At 45.6% G+C, this 24,907-nt stretch overlaps 1 protein-coding gene across 1 annotated transcript in view; it reads left to right on the forward strand.

Annotated features, from left to right (window-relative positions):
• The first annotated feature begins 668 nt into the window (after nucleotides 1-668).
• The window catches only part of LOC309375864 (B-cell receptor CD22-like), a 35,674-nt gene continuing 11,435 nt past the window's right edge, over nucleotides 669-24,907 (forward strand). The window contains exons 1-14 of the mRNA XM_081921783.1: nucleotides 669-953; nucleotides 3,450-3,507; nucleotides 3,998-4,411; nucleotides 5,608-5,904; nucleotides 6,996-7,256; nucleotides 8,419-8,679; nucleotides 9,564-9,824; nucleotides 10,792-10,851; nucleotides 10,954-11,189; nucleotides 18,156-18,213; nucleotides 18,708-19,115; nucleotides 21,020-21,313; nucleotides 21,658-21,918; nucleotides 23,960-24,220. Of these exons, the coding sequence (XP_081777909.1) occupies nucleotides 3,474-3,507; nucleotides 3,998-4,411; nucleotides 5,608-5,904; nucleotides 6,996-7,256; nucleotides 8,419-8,679; nucleotides 9,564-9,824; nucleotides 10,792-10,851; nucleotides 10,954-11,189; nucleotides 18,156-18,213; nucleotides 18,708-19,115; nucleotides 21,020-21,313; nucleotides 21,658-21,918; nucleotides 23,960-24,220 (3,106 nt within the window). The 5' untranslated portion in view covers nucleotides 669-953; nucleotides 3,450-3,473. The remainder of the gene's footprint in view (nucleotides 954-3,449; nucleotides 3,508-3,997; nucleotides 4,412-5,607; nucleotides 5,905-6,995; nucleotides 7,257-8,418; nucleotides 8,680-9,563; nucleotides 9,825-10,791; nucleotides 10,852-10,953; nucleotides 11,190-18,155; nucleotides 18,214-18,707; nucleotides 19,116-21,019; nucleotides 21,314-21,657; nucleotides 21,919-23,959; nucleotides 24,221-24,907) is intronic.

Raw genomic sequence — 24,907 nt, forward strand, 5'->3', positions numbered from 1 at the left:
CAGAGTCACATCAGCAACTAGAGTCCACTTCTTCATGAGAGCTTATTAGGCAAACACACAGAGCTTCCAAGGTATTCTGGGCCACCTGCTGGCTCTGGGAAGGAACTGTAAGTCTTCCTTGCTCAGCAGCATTGAGACACTGTGAGTGAGCCTATAAATGAGGGGGGTGGCAGATGCAAAAAGATGACCAGGTCACACAGCCAATATGCTGACCCTTCTTCTACAAATCTTTTGAAATTGCAGGAGCCTCATTAGCCTCATCTGCACTTTCATCTGGCCACTCCACAACCTTGTCTTCAAATCGAACTCTGCTCCAAATAAGCCTCAAGTAGTAATGGTTCATTCAGGCAGACTTGCAATTCTAAGGGGCACCATCTCCCTGTCTATTGCGCACCCTTCACTCCTGCTGAAGGTGTTTTTCCTTTCAGCTTGGATCACCTTTAGTATTAGAGCCCAAATGGAGTTGGGGAAGAGAAGTTACTATGGAGTTACGTTTGCTACCCTCTCTCTGCTACCCCGTTTTTCCTTCTTCCACCCCCCCCCCTTTCTTGCCACCCACATGAAATCCGGCAGATGCCTGCAGTTGATGTTTGGGCCCACCCCTTCCTTAAATGAAACATTGGATGGTCCTCTGCTGTCAGGGGTTCCTGCTGACCAGCCATGCATTGCTCCGGTCTCAAACTCACAGCAAAGTGGGTAGGCTACTCTTCTAACAAAAATACCTCACCCTGAACCGCAGAGACTCAGCCAAGCTTGAAGCAGCAGAACCAGATGCCCCAGATCTTCTGCTCAGGGCAGAAAAGGGGAAGTTCTTGTCACAGATGCGCAGCTTTAGTTGCTGCTGGGTTTATTGTTATTTTGGGCCATCACAGCTTGGCTGAATCGGACCCTGGCAAAGTGCTGCACTCAGCTAAGCTGAGCTCCTCAGCCTTCGTCTGCATCTTCACTATCAGGTAAGAATACAAATGAATGATTTCCAGGGAAATAACTTTTACTTGAGAGCTTTCATCTCCTAAGGGGTTTTTAATGAATGCTCCATAAGCGGATGTCTCACAAGGGGTGTTCACAGGTGACACACAGCAAGGGTACAATCTGTGTACCTGTGTAGCTAGGCAGCTGAGCTGCACAGTTATTCACATCTAATGTTCAAGGGGAGTCGATTCTGTGTACACAAGAGTTGAGCTTTGCAAATCAACGCATGCAAACTGTTTCATGCAAACCCTTGTACTGTGTAGAGGCAGCTGGCACTTCTGTTTAGTCGACTGTGTGAACAAGGCAACTAGCATTTGTGATCCATGCAGGGCTGGCTGTAGGTTTGGCAGGTCCCTGGGCAAACTGGAGCTCCAGGTCCCTGGGTAAACTGTCTCCTCCAGACAGCAGACCAATGTACAGGGTTTAGTTGGGGAAACATTTCCCATCACTTCCCTGCTGGGAGAAACTCTGTAAAGGACATGTAAATGTTACATAGCTGTGCCTTTCAATGTGTTTGTTTACAGATTGTCACTGTGGGGGACCCAATCAGGAAACAAGGCAGTGTTAACCCTTCATCCCCCACTGTGGCCTCTTTTCATCTGCAATTTGCAAAGTAAAATAAGATTTTGTTTATCTCAGTTGCGCAGGTGTGGGGCTCTCAATTCTGAGTGAGAATTGAAGCAAACAGTTAAAGCTTTCTAACAGGCACTCCTCCCTGCCTCTTGGGTCCCGATCTGGATCCAGTATCATGCTGTCAATATATGTAGTGGGGTGTGGTGTGGTGGGGGAAACCCTTCCATTCAATTCACTTAAAGATACAGCTACACAGGTAATACAAATTGTTCTGTGGCCCATGTGTTAGAAGGATTGGTAGGAGGGCATGCCATTTGTTTCCTCTGATAACTTTTGATCAGGAGGAAATGCTTTAGCAATGATACTGATGTAGAATAGAAGGTCCCTGTTTCCATCTGAGGAATGTTGGAGGGTATGGCTGCACTTCCTATTTACTCTGTAAGGGATGTGGTGTAGTGGTTAAGAGCAGTAGTCTCGTAATCTGGTGAACCGGGTTCGATTCCCCGCTCCTCCACATGCAGCTGCTGGGTGACCTTGGGCTAGTTCACACTTCTTTGAAGTCTCTCAGCCTCACTCACCTCACAGGGTGTTTGTTGTGTGGGAGAAAGGGAAAGGAGATTGTTAGCCACTTTGAGACTCCTTTGGGTAGTGATAAAGTGGGATATCAAATCCAAACTCTTCTTCTTCTTCCCAATACAACTGTGGTGGGCAAGCATACAGATTGCAAAGTCTATTTATTGCAAGGGGAGGATGAACTCTAGTAGAACAGCTCAGTCTGCTGAGTTTTGCCTCTGTGAAAAGGAGGAGACAGAGACAGGAGCAGCTGATGGGACAGCCAAGAACCTCTGCCCTGCCCTGCACTCATAGGGCAGATATCACAGGGCCTGCCATGTCTAAGTCTTCTGATCCAAGCTTCACTGTACTTCCTGCAGCATCTCAGCATGGCGGAGAAGCAGTAGCTGTCAGTGGCCAGATCGAAACAGGCAGGCGTTTGAAAAGGGGCTTTCAATTTTGCAAGGCAAATTCAGTGCATGTTCACTATGGTTGGTGAAATTGGTCCATTTTGGTTTGTCCTTATTTAGAATCGTAAGTTCTGTATGCAAGATAGCTGCATTGTTTTGGAAATGTTCTTAAGAAGTCTCCTTGCTCTCATGCTGTTCAAGCTAGTATTTCTGAGCTCTGAGGGTGAAGTAGACAGGTTGGTGTCTCCTGTTTATACCCTACTTCTGATCATTGATATGGGCTCTGCAGAAGGCCTGAAATGGATGTGGGAGTCAGACTGGAATATTTTGATTGAAGACAATGGTTGGACTTCTATATGGTTAAGGTTCCCATTGACATCCATTTTATCTACCATGAGAGAACATGCATTGAAAATAACGCAAAAATGGTATACGACTCCTATGAGACTGTTTCAAAGAAAGTGTCCAATTAGAGACCATGTTGGAGAGGATATAAGGAGCCTAGGTAATTTCAGGTCAGGCAGAGGACTTGTGACGAAGTGTCAGAGTTTTGGACTGTGGTCTTTGCAGAAATTTCTATAACAATTGGACAACAAGTATTGAAATCTCTGGAAACACTACTGTTAAATAGGAAGGGCACTACATTAGCTGATTGGCAGAAAGGGGTTTGGGGAGTTGCTTTGGTGAACCCCTCCCAATAATCTGGTTAAAGAAACAAAATATTAAGTTTATTTTGTACTGGTTTGGTGATTTTTATTGTTTATGAAAGCGAAGAGGAATTTCAAAGACATCTCTCAGCAGTGTGCAAAACTTTCTGGCTGCTGTGAACATAATGGATTAGAATTGTCCATACACATTCTTATGACTCGGGGAATATATTTCTGATGGTAAATAACTGTTACTGAATGAATCAATAATCTATTTCCACCCCCTTGCTTCCAGATTTGGCCCTTGCATGAATCCACAATGAGGAGCTTCTTTTGTCTGCTCATCCTTCCAGGTAATGCATGATGTGTGATGCAGGTTTGATTTGTGCAAACAAAAGCAATTTGGGCTTCTGGTATCTTTTCAGCACCACTGCTCTCTTCGGTCTTTAGAAAAGAATGAGGAGAAGGCAGTGGTGGATGTTGGGCTCTCAGATTTCAGCAGTGCCCTTTGCGACACTATTTTCCATGAACCCCACCTCTGTAGCTCCATTCTGAAACCTTGTCTTGATGCCCCCTGCTGGGTAGTGCTCAGTGGGACCACACCACTCCTGCCACCCTAAAAGTGCCTCTGATGATGTGTCAATGGTCCAGTTTAAATCCCCCACTATTGCATTGCTATTGACATGTTTCAGAATATTCCTGCAAAAAGCCACCAGTCTGGAGAGGTAGTCAGAAGTTTAGTTTAGTTTTGATTAGAGAGCACTGCCTTCAAACCATTTTCATCATCCTTCTGAATGCATGGTGGGAGCTGAGCAAAATATCACATGTTGTTTTCCGATTTAGGTATCTTGGGTTATGAAAATATGTTGACTATTGCACCGAATAATCTGGCTGCATGGGAAGGATCCTGTATTCTGATTCCATGCAAGATCAGCCTAACATATAAGAACGTTCGGGTTGACAACTTCTTCCTGATTTGGTATTTTGACCCTGAGTATAATCCCACACTGAAAGATTATTCTGGTATCATGTTATACAATGGCTCCACGATCTCAGAGAACTACCTGACTCCATCAACTCCCCATTTTTTGGATCGGGTGAGCTTTGTTGGGAATTTAAACAGTAGAAACTGCAGCCTGAAGATTTCTCATCTCCAGAAAAATGACAGTGGCACATATGGAGCAAGATATTATGGCTTCGTTGGAAACAGGCGTCATCCAGACAAGTGGTTTGCTGCTGCTGCTGTTAATATTAATGGTAAGAAACTTTCAGAGATTCTTTTTCCTCCACTATAGATACAGTACACCACATTCTTATTTGCCTTGCCAGTATCTAGTACTGAGTTTTTCACAGCACTTTGATATGCAAAAAGAATCAAATATTTATTTATTTTATTACCTAACAAATTTATAATCTGCTTTATAGCCTGAAGGCCTTGAATTAGTGTATGAGTTAAATATGGGGATACTATATACACAAGTTCAACTTTAAAAGCAATAAAAGAATTCATATGAACTTTAAATCAAGAAAACCACCTGTACGAGTCTATGAAAAAAAGGAATAAAATTATTTCTGCAAATGCCCATTTGACAACTAGCAACTCAGAAAGCCATAGTAATTCAAAACAAATGCTTCACCCAACTAGGGATATAAGATGTCCTTATTTCCCATCCTTCTCTGGATTTGTCACATGCAGTAATGTTCCCATTCTGCAGGGAAGGAGACTTGGCAGCTAGATGGCTCCACCAACAGAGGCGTCTCCTCCCTCTGCAGAGCTGGTTCTCACATGCCCTAGATCCTCATGCCAACAGAGTCACCAGTGCCGGCTGGTGCCCATAGGGACTGGTAGGATGATAGACAGAGAGGCCAATAATAAGCGGCACCAGAGCAATGACAGGCAAAGCCAACAGATTCTAGATTTGCCCCCGTCCTCCACCCTTCTGAGTTGTACTTGGGGAACTTTGAAAGTGAGGAGGAAGTTAGCAGCCAGTGCTAGCCCCCTCTGAACTGGTTATAAGTTAGGAGGCAGATGGGAGGGGTACTGGCTGAGGGCAGACTGTGGTTGTAGAGGGAGTGCCCCATTTTCCTCATTGGCCAGCCTCCACGAATACATAATTTGGAAAAAGTGATCATTCTTTCTGTGCACCAGCTGGAGGCAGGTATAACTATGCTAACATGCTGCATCACAGAAGGCCTGGATGCTTCGTGCCATTTTTGGATATATGATCAAGGCTCTTATTTGCTCAACAACTTCCTTTTAGATCAGGGGAGAGGAACCTTTACACTTCCAGAAATGGCAGGATTAGAACCCCCATCACCCCTGACCATGCCGGCTGAGGCTGATGGGAGTTGGGGTCCAAGAACATGCGGAGAGTCACAAGTTCTCCATCTCTGGTCTACAGCTTTGCCTGATCAATGACTTGGAATTTCCCTTTTTAATTTTCTGCATGCAGTGTCACCACCCAAACCCAAGATAGAAAGCAGAATGGCACAAATCCAAGAACAGAGGCCAGTGACAGTGACCTGCTGGGTATTTTACCACTGCCCCGATGAGCCAATTATGTTGACTTTCAGCGGCTTGGAGGAGAGTCGTATGTCTTCCCAAAAAACAACCAATAGAGATGGAAAAGTTCGGACTATTCTGAGTTTTACTCCAACTTGGGAGGATCACGGGAAAACGCTGACATGCACTCTGAAAAGCCACAATGGGACAGAGATATCCCAGAGCACCATGACATTGGATGTGAAATGTGAGTATTCAGGGGGGATGAAACTGGGCTATGTGGGGAAAATCTGGAATAATAAGCCACTCTGGGCAGCTTCCAAAGGAGTGTTAAAAACAATACAGTATTCAATATTAAAAACTTCCCTAAACAGGGCTGCCTTCAGATGTCTTTTAAAGATAAGATAGCTACTTATTTCCTTCACATCTGAAGGGCGGGTGCCATTACTGAGAAGGCCCTCTGTCTGATTCCCTGTAACCTTACTTCTCGCAATGAGGGAACCGCCAGAAGGCCCTCGGTGCTGGATCTCAGTGTCCGGGCTGAACGATGGGGGTGGAGACGCTCCTTCAGGTATACAGGACTGAGGCCGTTTAGAGCTTTAAAGGTCAGCACCAACACTTTGAATTGTGCTCGGAAATGTACTGAGAGCCAACGCAGATCTCTCAGGACCCGTCGGCCACTCCCAGTCACCAGTCTAGCTGCCGCATTCTGGATTAATTGCAGTTTCCTGGTCACCTTCAAAGGTAGCCCCATGTAGAGTGCATTGCAGTATTCCATGCGGGAGAAAACTAGAGCATGCAGTCCACAGGCAGGTAAAGTCTCAGCCTGCATACCAGGTGGAGCTGGTAGACAGCCGCCCTGGACACAGAATTAACCTGTGCCACCATGGACAGCTGTGAGTCCAGAATGACTTCCAGACTGCGCACCTGGTCCTTCAGGGGCACATTACCCCATTCAGGACCAGGGAGTCGCCCACCCCCTGTCCCCCCAAAACAGTACTTCTGTCTTGTCAGGATTCAACCTCAATCTGTTCGCCACCAAAAAAATATTCCGTCTGAACTGCACAAGATTCTGTTCCTCTGAAAAGCCATTGTTTAAACTCTGAACCTTGTGAGGGATGGTGGGCTTTGGCTTAGGCATTTACAATAGCAAGAAGCATGTGACTGTTGCATTTGGAAGGATATTACTGTTACTGAGTACAAAATGTGATATGAATCCCTGCAAGATGGGAGGGGGTTATAATTAAGGGTCCCTGATTGTATTCTAGGACATCCAGCCTTGCAGCTTCTATCAGTTTCTGATGGTACTTATGACTTCCATAATTTTATTTATTTCAGATGGTCCCAAAGGAGTTAAGCTGAGCGCTATGCCTGGAATCACAGTCCGAGAAGGGGAGAAACTCTCTCTGGCATGTACAGTCAACAGTAGCAACCCTGAAGTTACATACCAATGGTACTGGAAGGATATGCAGAAATATGAATGGACGAGCCCAATAAAGGAATTTGATTCTGTAGGAGAACAAGATTCTGGTGTCTATCGTTGTACAGCTGAAAACACAGTTGGATCCGGTAGCTCAGAACTGACCATCAATGTCCAGTGTGAGTTTCTTTGTTGGGCTGGTGAATGATGACCATCAAGATTTACAGACATTGCTTGCCTCTTCCTTCCTCTTCTGAGGGACTTTTCTTATTTCAGAAGAAAACTACTTTTCCCTTCTGATTTTCATGCATTGTGTGACTATCAGGATGGAAAGCAGGAAATAGCTTGTTTAACTCCAATTCTACCCACACACCAATATAGTTTGTAAACCTGCATTGCTGGTCTTGCACTTTTAGAATACAATCTTAAGTCCGGTCACCTTCAAAGATGGGCAGGGTTGCATCCAGGGCATGCTTGTGATCTGGTGGCTGCCTGGGTCTGGAGGGGGCATAGACATGGCCTCACTTAACCTTGCAGGTGCTGAACTGCAGTATCTGAACATGTTTGTATATATGGACTTTCTCAGCACTCCCAAATGAGAAATAACAGATATGATGAGAAAATAATGCTATCCCAAAATCTCCCTCCTGGGGTTGGGTTGGCTCACCCTGATTAATGTGGCATGCTGGACCAGGATCTTCAGCAGCAGGATTATAATTGCCACTCAGACATGCAGTTCACTGGGAGTTCCTGGACCAGTCCCCATTTCTCTGGGCTCATCAACCCTGGGAAGGTAGCCCATCTAGGAGAAGGAAAACTCTGATCCAGAGTGGTGTCCCTATGACGGTTAGATGGTGCCTTGTATAGATGGTGCCTCCTTCTGGCAACTCCTGCAGTCAAGCTGGTGCCAATCATATTGCTCTGCTTTCTTGTGGACAACATCAGCAAGTCGGAGAATGGGGTCTTGTAATCTGGGCAGCCCAGGACCTCCATACACACTGCCCAGGCTCGCACCATATGGAGGTCACTTTGATGCTGCTAATGCAGTGATTTGACTAAACCCACGGAAACACGCTCTGTTGTCTCTCAAGGCAGGTGGATGCCAACAACAGTCACCATCAGCATAGTAATGATCTGTTTTCTTAACAGTATCCCAAAATGTCCCTCCTGGAGTGGGCTGACTCACCCTTCCATATGGTGGGGCCAGTTTTGCTATCTTCACCAATCCCTGAATACACATGTTACTCTCTCACAGTTCTCTTGTCCCCCAAGGAAGCATACACAATTTCTTGCCCTGAAACAAGAGTCCTGATTTCAGTGTCCATAATTTCTCTACCCCAGATCCACCAAAGGATGTGAAGATTGACGTGCCACCAGGGAGAATCAAAGAAGGGGACAACGTGGTTTTGCGGTGCTCTTCCCGAGGGAATCCTGCCACCAACCACCATGGCTGGTATAAAGATAGTGAGTCTGGCATAATTGGAACTGACCAGGAGCTGCGTTTTGAGACGATCCAGTCCAGAGATTCCAGTACGTATTACTGCATAGCCAGCAACGCCATTGGAAATTCAACATCCTCATCCGTCACCCTGGACGTTCAGTGTAAGTAACCTCAGTTTCAGGAAGTGAAGGGTCTATAGGAACACAGGAAGTTGCCTTCCAGCAGCTCAGACTTTGACTGGCAGGATCACAGATGTGCTCCGCATCAACTACCACCTGATTCTTTTAAAAATTAAAACCCTGGAGGTTCCAGGAAAATTGACCACTTGCATGCAAAGTGCAACATCATATACAAATTTAAAGGAGAATTAGACGTATTCACTGGAAAAGGTTATCTATGGCAGATATGTTGTATCTGCACCCATCCCCGAGACAACACTCTGTAAGTAATGTGACCGGAAGTCCTGGAGCACATGTACCAGCCAAGCAGAGGTTATGGGAAGGCAGGTGCAGTCATTTCACAAACTTGATCCACACAGGCTATGTGACTCCACTACCTGTTTGGAGAATTGCAGGTTGAACTTAAATAACTTAGCCAAATCACAAGAAGGATGTACTCTTTGGCATATAGAGCCTCTTGGCGTAGACTGATCTTAGATCCCAACTTGTTTGCAGCCTTATATATGACAGAAGCCAGGATGCTTGCCTATAGAAATTGTGAGCCATTATTAGTTGCAACTTACACAGGCAGATCCGCTATGGCAGAAAGATTTTGGAGAATGTTTTTTTCTGATGCTCCTCAAGGGGTGAGCACTCACTGTTGGCAACATTTAATAAAAGGTCATTGCCAAAAGCAGGGCTGTTGAGTGCAGCAGGCATGTGCTTTCCAAGCTGAAAATTGAGGTTGTTAACTTAGATTTACTACCGAGGAATCTGTATTCAGCGGTTGTTGTGTGTATGTGTGGCGGGTTTTGCATGTGTGTCCAGGTGCTGGGACAGGTGGGGCATGTCATGTGATACATTGCCTTTGGTCTCTCCTCCTGCAGTTGGTCCCAAGGATGTGAAAGTTGTGCGAGAACCCCTGGGGCTGATCACTGAAGGCAGCTTTGTTAAGCTGAGATGCGAAGTGAGAGAAGCCAACCCCCAGGAGCTCACCTACATATGGTACAAAGAAGGGCAACAGCTGCAGCTGGACTCTACGGTGACCATCCCCAAAGTGACCCCTGAGCATTCTGGCAGTTACTATTGTGCAGCAAGCAACCAAATAGGCTCAGCACAGTCCTCACCAGTTTGGCTGAGTGTCCGTTGTGAGTATGGAAAGGAGAGACTCCTGAAGATGGCTGATGAGGACCCCACCCCGAGTATCTTATTCCCTGACTCTGTCCTCAGGGAAGGCCCATCCATTCTCGGTGCTTGAGCCAAAATGGGAAGTGCCACTCTGTCCTGCCGTTGGCACCGCTGCCTCCGCCACCCACCCTGCCATTTCCTTCACTGGTGGAGAAGTGCTGATTTCAGGCGAGATCTCCCCGATTTTGGGTGAGATCTAGCCTGACCCATGCAAGATACTGTGCACTTCACAAGATCTTGTGCAATTTCAGTGAGAATTCACCTGAAATCGTGGTCAACACCAGCCCCACCTCACCCCTGTAAATGGGGGCAGTGGGGCAGGTGGGGTCTGCTTAGGCAGCTTATGCTGAGGCAGCATCCTCACCCTGCCAAATGGCATATCAGCCCTGCCTGTCCTCTAAGCTTCGCTTCTAGCTAAGCTTTGAAGAGTCTTCCAAGGGTCTTCAGCCCTTGCCTTTTAATCAGAATCAGTGCTCTCTCATTCATTCTCCTTAGTCTCGTTGTTTCCTTTCTAGAACACGGCAGGGAAAAAGGATGGGGACAAAATTAAAGTTAAAAAGTTGGATCTGCCTCTCAACGGCTCTGGCTTCACCTGCTGTTGGTCTCTCCGTCTTCTGCCCTACAAGCCCTGAAGGGCACCAGCAATCCCTGAGTCGTACTGAGAGCCTTAAGACAAATACTATGGTGGACATTTGCCTTTGAGACCCAGCTTGGCAGGCCACCATCCCTGGAAGTGCAGCCCAGCTGCGAAGGCTGGCAAAGCACAATCACACACCTGCTCTCCGTGGGTTTGCTGTGTTGTAAGCCAGAAGTAGATGCTGCCTACAATCAAAATCAAAGAAAAGAATCAAATCTAAATGGTCATGAGTCTTAATAGTGGGATGAGCCATAGGCCAAATAACTCATTGGATCATTTTCTTTTTCTAGCTACCTGCCTGGACGTGCTACCACATGCCACCTCTGGGCCCAAACCCAAGACAAAAGATGGTAAGCCGACATAGCAGGTTTGAACAGATTTCATAATTTGACTTCATACTTGGAGTGGTGTGTGTGCACACTTGTCCTAGATGCTTCTCCTTTCCTTCTCAGATGAGACACAGGCTTCCTCGCTACCAGGCTGCACCCTGGAACAGATCTGCTCCTTGTGTCCGACGACTCTGGCTTCTCCCCAGCCTCAACTAACCTCTCCAATCCCGCTTGCTCTTCCTTCCTCTTCTCAGACACCTGGCAAGAGCAATGCTTTCTGGGAAGAGTTCTGCTCCACCAGGAATTCGCATGGTCGTAAGTATGACCTCTACTATTCACCATGGAAGGCATCCATTAAGGTTAGCATTTTCCTCATCTTTTTGTGAAGTTTATGCATCCACTTTGTATGCAGACAGTCCTATGTTTAATCCTTGGCATCTCCAGGGATGCAGGTGGTGCTGTGCCTAACAACCCCAAAATATGCCATCTGAGGTGTGGTGCCTTGCCCTCTCTGATGTTAGGGTAATTGTAGAAGAGCTAAATGGGACCTCCTCAGAACATTTCCAAAAAATAGTGGGTAAAATACAACCATCAAAATAATGAACAATTAGTTGCCCTTTGATGGTACCTCAAAATAAACCACCCCAGGTGGGCTTCCTTGCCCTTGTTGCTTTTGTTTTAACACCCACACCCACACACCCCCTCGCCACAGTGTGACATTGTTTGGATACCATGCTAAGCCGAATTTGGGTTAAGTGAGAGGCATCAAGTGTACCAAGAAAATCCTAGGCACTTTGTTCCTCACCCAGCTATGCTACCCAGAGTGAAGCCACAGCATGTTTTAGTATTGCATCCAAACTCAGCCTCATAGATTGCCTTTATCTCAGCAAGCCAAAAGCGATAAACCAAGAACAAGGCCTGGATACAGCTCATGGTTTCTTGGAACTGAGACAAACCACCACAAGCCTGGGTTTGCACACAATGTGAAAGCAAACCATGGCTTACCTTTAGGTAGTGCTTTGGCAGCAGGGCTTGGGGAGGAATGAAGAGCACGAGACATTTAATTTCTGGGTCATGGGTTTGATCCCCACCTGGGCAAAAGATCCCTGCTTTTCAGGGGGGTTGGACTAGATGACCCTTGTGGTTCCTTCAAACTCTACAATTCTACGATTCTAAGATTTAGGCAACGGAAGCAGAGGCCTTCACATCACCACTCAGATGGTTGTCTTTTAACAGCACTCCAAAAGAAGCCACCTCAGACACGTTTCCTTGCTCTGTCCAATATTATGGCTGGCTTTGACTACTTACCATAGTGTTTTTCTTTCTCTCCCCCAGAAAACAAGATCCTTAGCATGATCAATGAATTAAGATCTGCAATTGACAAACTTATAAATGAGCTGCAGCAAGCAAGGCGCTGGATCCAGGACCTTGAATCTTAGGCCAGTGGTGTCAGGTGGACGGAGTCAGATGAAGCAGTAGAAGAGAATGATTCAAACACCTTTCTCATGTGTTTTGATGTTTCTGCCTTATGTTCAATTCCTATTTCTAATTTTGCCTTGTGTTAACGCCCATTTAAAAAGCTGGCTGAGGGCTGCAATCAAGATTCACATTTTAATTTTTTAATTTTTTGCCTTGCAGAATAAACTCATGATGGGGATCACCAGTTAAATGAACAGAACTCTGATTCTTCCCCTTCACTGTTGTGTTTTCTGAACAGCTGGTGTCTTGATTCTAATGAGTGTGTGTGAAAACAAGCCAGCTGTTTGAAACTGAAATTAACATCCATTGCTCCTCCTCCTTAATCTCTGGCCCTGCCCACCACTGGCGCACAGTTGATAGAAGGTTGCCCAGGCCAGAGGGCAGTCCTTGGGATGAGTAAGGTTGACCACATCTGTTCTAATCCAAATTTAACCCTCATTTGGCTATTCTGTTCTTAGCTGTTAGTTTCCTCCTGTAGCTTGCTGACCTGATCAAAATGTCTTTAAATAACATATTAAACATTAGTGTTGGCATTGCTAACTAAAAATGAATACTGCTGTACAAAGCAATGGCTAGTCTGCATGATTTGGTGTGTGTTTTTGGTTTTTTACAGAATGCTGTATTCTTCCTTTGGGTTGCTCTGTATGTTTCCTGAAAAATAATAAAAATTTCAAGTTAAAAAAAAAGAAGAGAAGAATTCTTTGGATAAGTAGGTTAAGTCTGGATTCCAGGGTGCTGTTATGGAACTGAAGCGAAGAGTACAACATTTTAAGCCCCTCATGCAATCGCTTTGATAGTCAGTAGGCGGAGCTCTTTCTTTTTCATCAGGTTAGTTTTGGCCAGAGTCACATAAGTAGCTAGAATCCCCTTGTTCACGAGAGGTTATTAGGCAAACACACAGAGCTTCCAAGGTATTCTGGGCCACCTGCTGGCTCTGGGAAGGAATTGTAAATCTCTCTTGCTCAGCAGCATTGAGACACTGTGAGTGAGTCTATAAGGGGGGGGGGGCAGATGCAAGAAGATGACCAGGTCACACAAGCAACATGCTGACACTTATTCTACAAAGCTTTAAAATTGCAGGAGCCTCATTAGCCTCAACTGCACTTTCATCTGGCCACTCCACAACCTTGTCTTCCAATTGAAGTCTGCTCCAAACAAGCCTCAAGTAGTAATGGTTCATTCAGGCAGACTTGCAATTCCAAGGGGACCATCTCCCTGTCTATTGCACACCCTTCACTCCTGCTGAAGGTGTTTTTCCTTTCAGCTTTGATCGCCTTTAGTATTGGAGCCCAAATGGAGTTGGGGAAGAGAATTGGGGGTGGGAGTTGTGTTTGACCATCAGTTAAGGGAGGAGGGCTAGGGCAAAGGGTCCAGTATACCCTGTACTTGCATCCCTCTGGTGTCCTCAATTGTACTTAAATTGTAGACTTGTCTTTGGGGACATGGGTTCTAAAGAAAAGCGGGACACCCGGGGATCAAATAAATAACTGGGACGGCTTCTGTAAATTCAGGACTGTCCCTGGAAAATAGGGACACTTGGAGGGTATGGAATTCTGGGGGCTCCAAAATTGTTATATTGGTCACATCAGTTTTAAAATACTGTGAAAAGAAAGCATTTAAACTATGCCATACAGCTTGAAGATTAAGCCAGTTAACACAGAAACAGTTTAATCTTAACTGGAGTTCAAATAATATTAGCTAAAACACAAAATATTATGCAAAGCAGCTTACAAATGTTATATTGGTCACTATGGAGTTACTTTTGCTACCCTCTCTCTGCTACCCTGTTTTTCCTTCTTCCACCCCCCCTTCTTGCCACCCACATGAAATCTGGCAAATGCCTGCAGTTGATGTTTGGGCCCACCCCTTCCTTAAATGAAACATTGGATGGTCCTCTGCTGTCAGGGGTTCCTGCTGACCAGCCATGCATTGCTCCGGTCTCAAACTCACAGCAACATGGGTAGGCTACTCTTCTAACAAAAATACCTCACCCTGAACCGCAGAGACTCAGCCAAGCTTGAAGCAGCAGAACCAGATGCCCCAGATCTTCTGCTCAGGGTAGAAAGAGGGAAGTTCTTGTGACAGATGCACAGCCTTAGTTGCTGCTGGGTTTATTGTTATTTTGGGCCATCACAGCTTGGCTGAATCGGACCCTGGCAAACAGCTGCACTCAGCCCTGAAAGGGCACTCTTAACACAGCTAAGCTGAGCTCCTCAGCCTTCGCCTGCATCTTCACTATCAGGTAGGAATACAAATGAATGATTCCTAGGGAAATAACTCTTACTTGAGAGCTTTGATCTTCTAAGGGTTTTTTGATGAATGACCCATAAGGGGATGTCTCACCAGGGGTGTTCGCAGGTGACACACAGCAGGGGTACAATCTGTGTACCTATGTAGCTAGGCAGTTGAGCTGTACACACTCGCAGATATTCACATCTAATGTTCAATGGGAGTCGGGTCTGTGTACACAACAGTGGAGCTTTGCAAATCAATGTGTGCAAACTGTTTCATGCAAACCCTTGTACTGTGTAGAGGCAGCTGGCACCTCTGTTCAGTCTATTGTGTGAACAAGGCAACTAGCAGCTGTGATCCATGTAGGGCTGGCTGTAGGTTGGGCAGGTCCCTGGGCAAACTGTCTCCTCCAGACAGCAGACCAATGTACAGGGTTTAGTTGGGGAAACATTTCCCATCACTTCCCTGCTGGGAGAAACTCTGTAAAGGAGATGTAAATGTTACATAGCTGTGCCTTTCAATGCAGGTGTGTTTGTTTACACAGATTGTCACTGTGGGGGACCCAATCAGGAAACAAGGCAGTGTTAACCCTTCACCCCCACTGTGGCTTCTTTTCACCTGCAATTGGCAAAGTAAAACAAGATTTTGTTTATCTCAGTTGCATAGGTCTGGGACTCTCAATTCTGATTGAGATTTGAAGCAAACAGTTAAAGCCTTCTAACAGGCACTCCTCCCTGCCTCTTGGGTTCTGATCTGGATCCAGTATCATGCTGTCAAAATGTGTAGCAGGGTGGGGTGGGGTGGGGGAAACCCTTCCATTCCCTTCACTTAAAGATACAGCTACACAGGTAATATAAACTGTTCTTTGGCCCATGTGTTAGAAAGATTGGTAGGAGGTCGTGCGCTAGTCGGATTTGTTGAAGTTGGCTTCGCTCCATTTCTCATGTATCCTATCTTAATTTTTGGTTTGCCACATTTCCACATTCGTTTGCTTTTTTCCTTTAAAGTATCTTTTTAAAAAATTTGTATGCCATTTTGCCTCATAGATACATTTTCCCAAGCAAATTTACCTAACAGAAAGCATTTTTAATGTGGTCATTCCTACCAATATATGCATTTTAATGCATACTTCCCCCTCCATGTGCATTTTAAATGGGCGTTTTGATGGAAGATTTGTGCATTTGGAGAACGGCCAAAGGATAGCTGAGTTTTGGTCAACACTTTATTTCAGGAAATGAGAAGTAGGTAGTTGAACATTAAAATATAGACTGAACCAAACTTCGCTCCCAACCCTAGGGAGGTCTAACCACAAGCAGCCTTTGAATTCGGTTCAGAACTCTTTTCACCCATGTGTCTGTCTGTCTCTCTGTGATCAACTCCGGCCCAAGAAACCAATGTCCGCACTGTGGAAGGACATGTGGGTCCAGAATTGGCCTCCACAGTCACTTACCAACTCATTGTTAAAACTGTGTCTATGGAAGACAATCTTACTCGGCTACGAGTGATCGCCAAAGAAGAAGATTTATTTTTACAATGTTGCATTTATTGTTCATGTTTTGTGTGTATATGCACACACAGTTAGTTGTATTTATTGATTTGGGTTTTGTCCGTCCCCCCCCGGCTTTCCCAAATGCAATACATAAATTCAAAGTTTTCTGTGCTTAAAATACTTCAATTTTGTTTGCTTCCTCTAATAACTTTTGTACTTGATCAGGAGGAAATGCTCAAGCAAAGAAACTGATGTGAAATAGAATGACCCTGTTTTCATCTGAGGAATGTCGGAGGGTATAGCTACACATCCTATTGATGGCCTGACTCTGTAAGGGATGCTACAACTGGAGTGGGCAGGCATACAGGTTGCAAAGTCTATTTATTGCAAGGGGAGGATGAACTCTAGTAGAGCAGCTCAGTCTGCTGAGTCTTGCCTCTGCGAAAAAGAGGAGACAGAGACAGGATGGGGCTGATGGGAAAGTAAAACAAGATGGACAGCTGACGGGGCAGCCTGAGACCCCTGCACTGCCCTGCACTCATAGGGGGGATGTCACAGGGCCTGCCATGTCTAAGTCTTCTGATCCAAGCTTCACTGTACTTCCTGCAGCATCTCAGCATGGCGGAGAAGCAGTAGCTGTCAGTGGCCAGATCGAAACAGGCAGGAGTTTGAAAAGGGGCTTTCAATTTTGCAAGGCAAATTCAGTGCATGTTCACTATGGTTGGTGAAATTGGTCCATTTTGGTTTCTCCTTATTTAGAATTGTAAGTTCTGTATGCAATATAGCTGCATTGTTTTGGAAATGTTCTTAAGAAGTTTCCTTGCTCTCATGCAGATCAAGCTAGTATTTCTGAGCTCTGAGGGGGAAGTGGAGAGGTTGGTGTCTCCTATTTATATCCTACTTCTGAGCACTGATAGGGGCTCTGCAGAAGGCCTGAAATGGATGTGGGAGTCAGACTGGAATATTTTGATTGAAGACAATGGTTGGACTTCTATGTGGTTAAGGTTCCCATTGACATCCGTTTTATCTACCATGAGAGAACATGCATTGAAAATAATGCAAAAATGGTATAAGACTGCTATGAGACTGTTTCAAACGAAGGTGTCTAATTAGAGATCCTGTTGGAGAGGATATAAGGAGCCGAGGTAATTTAAGGTCAGGTGGAGGACAAAGTGTCAGAGTTTTGGACTGTGGTCTTTGCAGAAATTTCTATAGTGATTGGACAACAAGTATTGAAATCTCTGGAAACACTGCTGTTAAATAGGAAGGGCACTACATTAGCTGATTGGCAGAAAATGGTTTGGGGAGTGGCTTTGGTGACCCCTCCCCCAATTATCTGCTTAAAGAAACAAAATATTAATTTTCTTTTGTACTGGTTTGGTGATTTTTATTGTTTATGAAAGCAAGGATGAAATTCAAAGACAACTCCCAGCAGCATGCAAAACTTTCTGGCTCCTGTGAACATAATGGATTTGAATTTGTATCCCCCCCCCCATCCTTTATGCTTACTGGAGACGGCTGTCTTCCTGGTTGTTAGGGACATTGAAAAGTGCCATACACAGAGTCAGCCCATTGGTATTATTTATTGTTTACTTATTACATTTATATACCACCTTTCTTTTTCTAAGGCTCTCAAGGTGGTCACATGGTTCCCTCCTCCCTTTCATCCTCACTACAACCCTGTGAGGTAGGTAAGGCGAAGAGATGGTGACTGGCCCAAGGTCACCCTGTGAGTTTCAGGGCAGAGTGGGGATTTGAACCTTGGTCTCCCAAGTCCAAGTCCCAAGTCCAGCACTCTAACCATGACACCACATGGGCTCATTGGTCCATTCAAGTCAATATTGCCTACTGACTGGCAGCAAATCTCCAGGACCTGAGGTAGCAATCTCTCCCTGCCCTGCAATGACAGGCCTTGGATCTGGGACCTTTTGCATGCAAATCATGTGCTCTGTCCCTGAGCACATAGGAGTACTATGGGAGCAGAAGCACAATGGACAGGAATAGAGCATGTGACAAGTTCTCCTCCTTCCACCAAGGTGCATAAACATTCTTATGACTCGGGGAATATATTTTTGATGAAAACTATCTGTTACTGAATAATCTATTTCCACCCCCTTGCTTCCAGATTTGGCCCTTGCATGAATCCAGAATGTGGAGCTTCTTTTGTCTGCTCATCCTTCCAGGTAATGCATGATGTGTGATGCAGGTTTGATTTGCGCCAACAAAAGCAAATTGGGCTTCTGGTCTCATTTAAGCACCACTGCTCTCTTCGGTCTTTAGAAAAGAATGAGGAGAAGGCAGTGGTGGATGTTGGGCTCTCAGATTTCAGCAGTGGCCTTTGCGACACTAAAATTCCACGAGCCCCCCCCCCCCGTAGCTCCATTCTGAAACCTTGTCTTGATGCCCCCTGCAGGGTAGTGCTCAGTGGGACCACACCACTCCTGCCACCCTAAAAGTGCCTCTGATGATGTGATGATGGTCCACTTTAAATCTCCCACTAATGCACTGCTATTGACATGTTTCAGAATATTCCTTCTAAAAAGCCACCAGTCTGGAGAGGTAGTCAGAAGTTTAGTTTAGTTTTAATTAGAGAGCACTGCCTTCAGATCATTTTCACCATCCTTCTGAATGCATGGTGGCAGCTGAGCAAAATATCACATGTTGTTCTCCGATTTAGGTATCTTGGGTAAGGAAAATATGTTGACTATTGCACCGAATAATCTGGCTGTGTGGGAAGGATCCTGTATTCTGATTCCATGCAAGATCGAGCAAACATATAAGAAAGTTCGGGTTGACAACTTCTTCCTGATTTGGTATTTTGACCCTAAGTATGAAGACACTCTGAAAGATTATACTGGTATCATGTTATACAATGGCTCTTTGACCTCAGAGAACTACCTGACTCCAACAAGTTCCTACTTTCTGGATCGGGTGAGGTTTGTTGGGAATTTAAACAGCAGAAACTGCAGCCTGAAGATCTCTCATCTCCAGAAAAATGACAGTGGCACATATGGAGCAAGACTTTATGGCTTCGTTGGAATGAACCGTCACCTAGACAAGTGGTTTGCTGCTGTTAATGTTAACGGTAAGAAACTTTCAGAGATGATTTGTTCTCCACTCTTGCGAAAGTGGTCAAGTAGTCTGGAAGCTAAGGGCACCTCTAGACTGTCACTGTTCTGTGGGAGAGATTCAAGTGCATACCACAAATGTAGATTTATGCTCTTTTAAGTGCTCTGTTGCCCTAGTGCAAGAATTCACTTTTAAAAAGAATCAGCCTTTCTGTAGCTTGGCAAGTGGGGTGAGCAAATGACTAATGTGGGAAGATGAGTAAATACCTCATAAAGAAATCAATATGAATAACAGATGTGATCAAATCAGAACAAATGGTCAACAAGGATATACTCTGCATAAGTTTAATGCAAGGAAATACAGTGGTACCTCGGGTTAAGTAATTAATTCGTTCCGGAGGTCCATTCTTAACCTGAAACTGTTCTTAACCTGAAGCTAATGGGGCCTCCTGCTGTTGCCGTGCCACCGCGGCGCGATTTCTGTTCTCATCCTGAAGTAAAGTTCTTAACCTGAGGTAATATTTCTGGGTTAGCGGAGTCTGTAACCTGAAGCGTATGTAACCCAAGATACCACTATAAAGATGAACGTTCAATAAATAGGTCTTCGGGTGAAGTCCTAAATTTTCACTTTTCTAATGCTGTAATTATAATCCTATAGGAGTCATAGAATCAAAGAATTATGGAACTGGAAGGGATCTCAAGAGTAGACTAACAGTAATGGGTATACTGGTAACTGAATAACATTTCTGGAATCCCCTCCTAAGGGTTTGGTCAATGACACTAATAATGTATTTGCTAGGCGGTCATGCCATATCTTTGTGTGAAACTAATGTGTCATTCATCATCTACATTGTGTTGCATCAAACGTTAGTCTATTCAGAGTAGACCCATTGAAAATAATGGACCTAAGTAGATTAACTGTAGATACAATGCATTGTGTACTTATTTGCCTTGCCAGATCTAGTGCTGAGTTTTTCACAGCACTTTGATATGCAAAAAGAATCAAATATTTATTTATTTATTTTACTACGTAACAAATTTATAATCCGCTTTATAGCCTGAAGCTCCTGAATTGGTGTGCAAGTTAAATATGGGGATGCTATATACACAAGTTCAGCTGTAAAAACAAGAAAATAATTCATATGAACTTCAAATCAAGAAAACCACGTCTACAAGTTCTACAAAAAAAGAATAAAATTATTTCTGCAAATGTCCATTTGACAAATATTAGCTCAGAGGCAGGTATAACTATGCTAACATGCAGCATCACAGAAGGGGTTCAAAATAGGCCTGGATGCTTCTTGCCATTTTGGGATAGATGATCAAGGCTCTTATTTGCTCAACAGTTTCCCCTTAGATGGGACACAGGTGGCGCTGTGGGTTAAAGCCTCAGCGCCTAGGACTTGCTGATCGAAAGGTTGGCGGTTCGAATCCCTGCTGCGGGGTGCGCTCCCGCTGCTCGGTCCCAGCGCCTGCCAACCTAGCAGTTCGAAAGCACCTCCGGGTGCAAGTAGATAAATAGGGACCGCTTACCAGCGGGAAGGTAAACGGCGTTTCCGTGTGCAGCTCTGGCTCGCCAGAGCAGCGATGTCACACTGGCCATGTGACCCGGAAGTGTCTCCGGACAGCGCTGGCCCCTGGCCTCTTAAGTGAGATGGGCGCACAACCCCAGAGTCTGTCAAGACTGGCCCGTACGGGCAGGGGTACCTTTACCTTTTACTTCCCCTTAGATCAGGGAGGGGAACCTTTAAACTTCCAGAAGTTGTGGGATTAGAACCCCCATCACCCCTGACCATGCTGGCTGAGGCTGATGGGAGTTGGGGTCCAAGAACATGCGGAGAGTCACAAGTTCTCCATCTCTGGTCTACAGCTTTGCCTGATCAATGACTTGGAATTTCCCTGTTTAATTTTCTGCATGTAGTGTCACCACCCAAACCCCAAATAGAAAGTATGGTGCAAATCCGAGAACAGAGGCCAGCGACAGCGACTTGCTGGGTATTTTACCACTGCCCCGATGAGCCAATTATGTTGACTTTCAGCGTCCTGGAGGAGAGTCGTATGTCTTCCCAAAAAACAACCAATATAGATGGAAAAGTCCAGACTGTTCTGAGTTTTACTCCAACTTGGGAGGATCACAAGAAAACACTGACATGCACTCTGAAAAGCCACAATGGGACAGAGATATCCCAGAGCACCATGACATTGGATGTGAAATGTGAGTATTCAGGGGGGATGAAAATGGGCTATGTGGGGGAAATCTGGAAAAAGATATTCCGCCTGAACTGCACAAGATTCTGTTCCTCTGAAAAGCCGTCGTCTGAACTCTGAACCTTGTGAGGGATGGTGGGCTCTGGCTTAGGCGTTTACAATAGCAAGAAGCATGTGATTGTTGCATTTGGAAGGATATTACTGTTACTGAGTACAAAATGTGATGGGGATCCCTGCAAGATGGGAGGGGGTTATAATTGAGGGTCCCTGATTATATTCTAGGACCTCCAGCCTTGCAGCTGCTGTCACTTTCTGATGGTACTTATGACTTCCATATTTTATTTATTTCAGATGGTCCCAAAGGAGTTAAGCTGAGTGCTATGCCTGGAATCACAGTCCGAGAAGGGGAGAAACTCTCTCTTGCTTGTACAGTCAAGAGTAGCAACCCTGAAGTTACATATCAATGGTACTGGAAGGATATGCGGAAATATGAATGGACGAGCCCAATAAAGGAATTTGATTCTGTAGGAGAACAAGATTCTGGTGTCTATCGCTGTACAGCTGAAAACACAGTTGGATCCGGTAGCTCAGAACTGACCATCAATGTCCAGTGTGAGTTTCTTTGTTGGGCTGGTGAATGATGACCATCAAGATTTACAGACATTACTCGCCTCTTCCTTCCTCTTCTGAGGGACTTTTCTTATTTCAGAAGAGAACTACTTTCTCCTTCTGATTTTCATGCATTGTGTGACTATCAGGACAGGAAACAGGAAAAAAGCTTCTTTATCTCCAATTCTATACACACACCAATATAGTTTGTAAACCTGCATCATTGGTCTTGCATAAAATGTACCTTTAGAATACAATCTTAAGTCCGATCACCTTCAGCCTCACTCACCTCACAGAGTGTTTGTTGTGGGGGAGGAAGGGAAAGGAGAATGTTAGCTGCTTTGAGACTCCTTCAGGTAGTGATAAAGCGGGATATCAAATCCAAACTCTTCTCTTCTTCAAAGATGGGCAGGGTTGTATCCCGGGCTGGCTGGTGGCTGGCTGGGTCTGGAGGAAGCATAGACATGGCCTCATTTAACCCCATAGCTGCCGAACTGCAGTATCTGAACACCTTTCTGTGGACTTTCCCAGCACCCCCAAATGAGAAATAACAGATATGATGAGAAAGTTATTTAATGCTCTCCCAAAATCTCCCTCCTGGGGTTGGGTTGACTCACCCTGATTAATATGGCATGCTGGACTAGGATCTTCAGCAGCAGGATTATAATCCCCACTCAGACATGCAGTTCACTGGGAGTTACTGGACCCCGTCACCATTTCTCAGCCTAGCTTACTTCACAGGATTGATGTGAGGATGAAATGGGGAGGTGGAGAACCACACTCAGCAGCTTGAGCTCCTGGGAGGAAAGGTGGGATGAAAATATATACTGTACATCAGTGGCGTAGCGTGGGTTGTCAGCACCCGGGGCAAGGCAAGTAATTTGCGCCCCCTAACCCCTAACCTGCCGCCGCTGCCAGCTTCTTCTTGCTGCTGCCTGGTCTGGTCTGGTGTGGTTCTCTCCCGCGCTCAGCGCTGCGCTGGGCGGCCGCTGCACTGTCCCTCCCCCAGATAGTCCCTCGCTCTCTCTCCGCACCGCACGCCTGGCACCCACCCCCTCCACACTGGGCGGCGACCCGGCGGCTCGGATCGGATTCGCACAGCCAGCACTGCAGTGTGAGAGAGTGAGCCAGGTAGGGGCAGAGAGCTGTGAGTGCGAGTGCGCCCCCCCAGATGTTGCGCCCGATGCGGGCGGCCCCCCTGTACCCCCACACTACGCCACTGCTGTACATAAATAATGGTTGGCCAAATTAATACCACAGCAGTAAACATCATAATCACCATCAATTAATTAACTGATGATGATGATGATGATAGAGGGGGCAGTAGTCATTCTGTTGACACGGTGGTAGCAGAGGTGGCAGTCAATGGTGATGATAAAAGTGAAGTCTTACTCTGACTTCCCCTGTGACAGGCTCTGGCAGACTGAACAGATGAGACCAAAGTGGGTCCAATGGTCAAGCAGACGGTTTCTGCACTTGCTGTAGAGGGGAGTGAGGGGCAGATGGGCTCATTAACACTGGGAAGGTAGCCCATCTAGGAGAAGGAAAACTCTGATCCAGAGTGGAGTCTCTATGATGGTTGGATGGTGCCATGTATGCTTCCTTCCAGCAACTCCTGCAGCCAAGCTGGTGCCAAACATATTGCTCTGCTTTCTTGTGGACCACACAAGCAAATCGGAGAATGGGGTCTTCTCATCTGGGCAGCCCAGGACCTCCATACCCACTGCCCAGTCTCGCGCCATATGGAGGTCACTTTCATGCTGCTAATGCAGCGATTTGACTAAACCCCCGGAAACACACTCTGTTGTCTCTCAAGGCAGGTGGATGCCAACAACAGTCACCATCAGCATAGTAATGATCTGTTTTCTTAACAGTATCCCAAAATGTCCCTCCTGGAGTGGGCTGACTCACCCCTCCATATGGTGGGGCCAGTTTTGCTACCTTCACCAATCCCTGAATACACACGTCACCCAAGGAATCATACACATTTTCTTGCCCTGAAACAAGAGTCCTGATTTCTGTGTCCTTAATATCTCTACCCCAGATCCACCTAAGGATGTGAAGATTGACGTGCCACCAGGGAAAATCAAAGAAGGGGACTATGTGGTTTTGCGGTGCTCTTCCCGAGGGAATCCTGCCACCAACCGCCATGGTTGGTATAAAGATAGGGAGTCTGGCATAATTGGAACTGACAAGGAGCTGAGTTTTGAGGCGATCCAGGCCAGAGATTCCAGTACCTATTACTGCATAGCCTGGAACACCATTGGAAATTCAACATCCTCATCCGTCACCCTGGACGTTCAGTGTAAGTAACCTCAGTTTCAGGAAGTGAAGGGTCTGTAGCTTGGACTTTGACTTGCAGGTTCATAGCTGTGCTCTTCATCAGCTGCCACCTGATCCTTATAAAAACCCTGGAGGTACCAGGAATATTGCACGCAAAGTATGTGGCACATCATATACAAATTTAAAAGACAGTTGGGCGTACTTGCTGGAGAAGGTTATCAATGGCAGCTGGACATGACAGCTTTGTTGTACCTCCACCATCAGAGGCTATGTGCTGGAAATCTCAAGTGGGGACAGTGTTCTTGTGTTCATGTCCTGCTTAAGGACTTCCCATAAGCATCTTGGTTATTGACCACTGTGAGATGGACCTTTGGCCTGATTCCTATGGGCTGTCCTGAAGCTCTTACCTTGGGATGCAATGAGAGGTCAAGCAAGGCTGTTTGTATAAACGAGCAGCTCTGCTTGATTTCTGCAAGCTGAATTGGGATAGTAGCGCCAGCCACCTTGAGTGAATCTTGTCCCAATCCTGCTTGTGCACAGCCCTTGAATACCATGCTGGCTGGGGAGGAGGGTGAATCCTCTACTTGCTGGTCAGAGATTAATGGAGAGAGTTGGGCACCACCAACCTTCCTCTATTGATGTTCTCCATGTTCATGATCCTCCTTTGCTGGCTAGTGTAGAGTGAATTAAGGCCATTGAATCCTTCAGT

The sequence above is a fragment of the Podarcis melisellensis genome, assembly GCF_964234715.1.
Source record: "Podarcis melisellensis genome assembly, chromosome: 8".
Lineage (NCBI taxonomy): Eukaryota > Metazoa > Chordata > Lepidosauria > Squamata > Lacertidae > Podarcis > Podarcis melisellensis.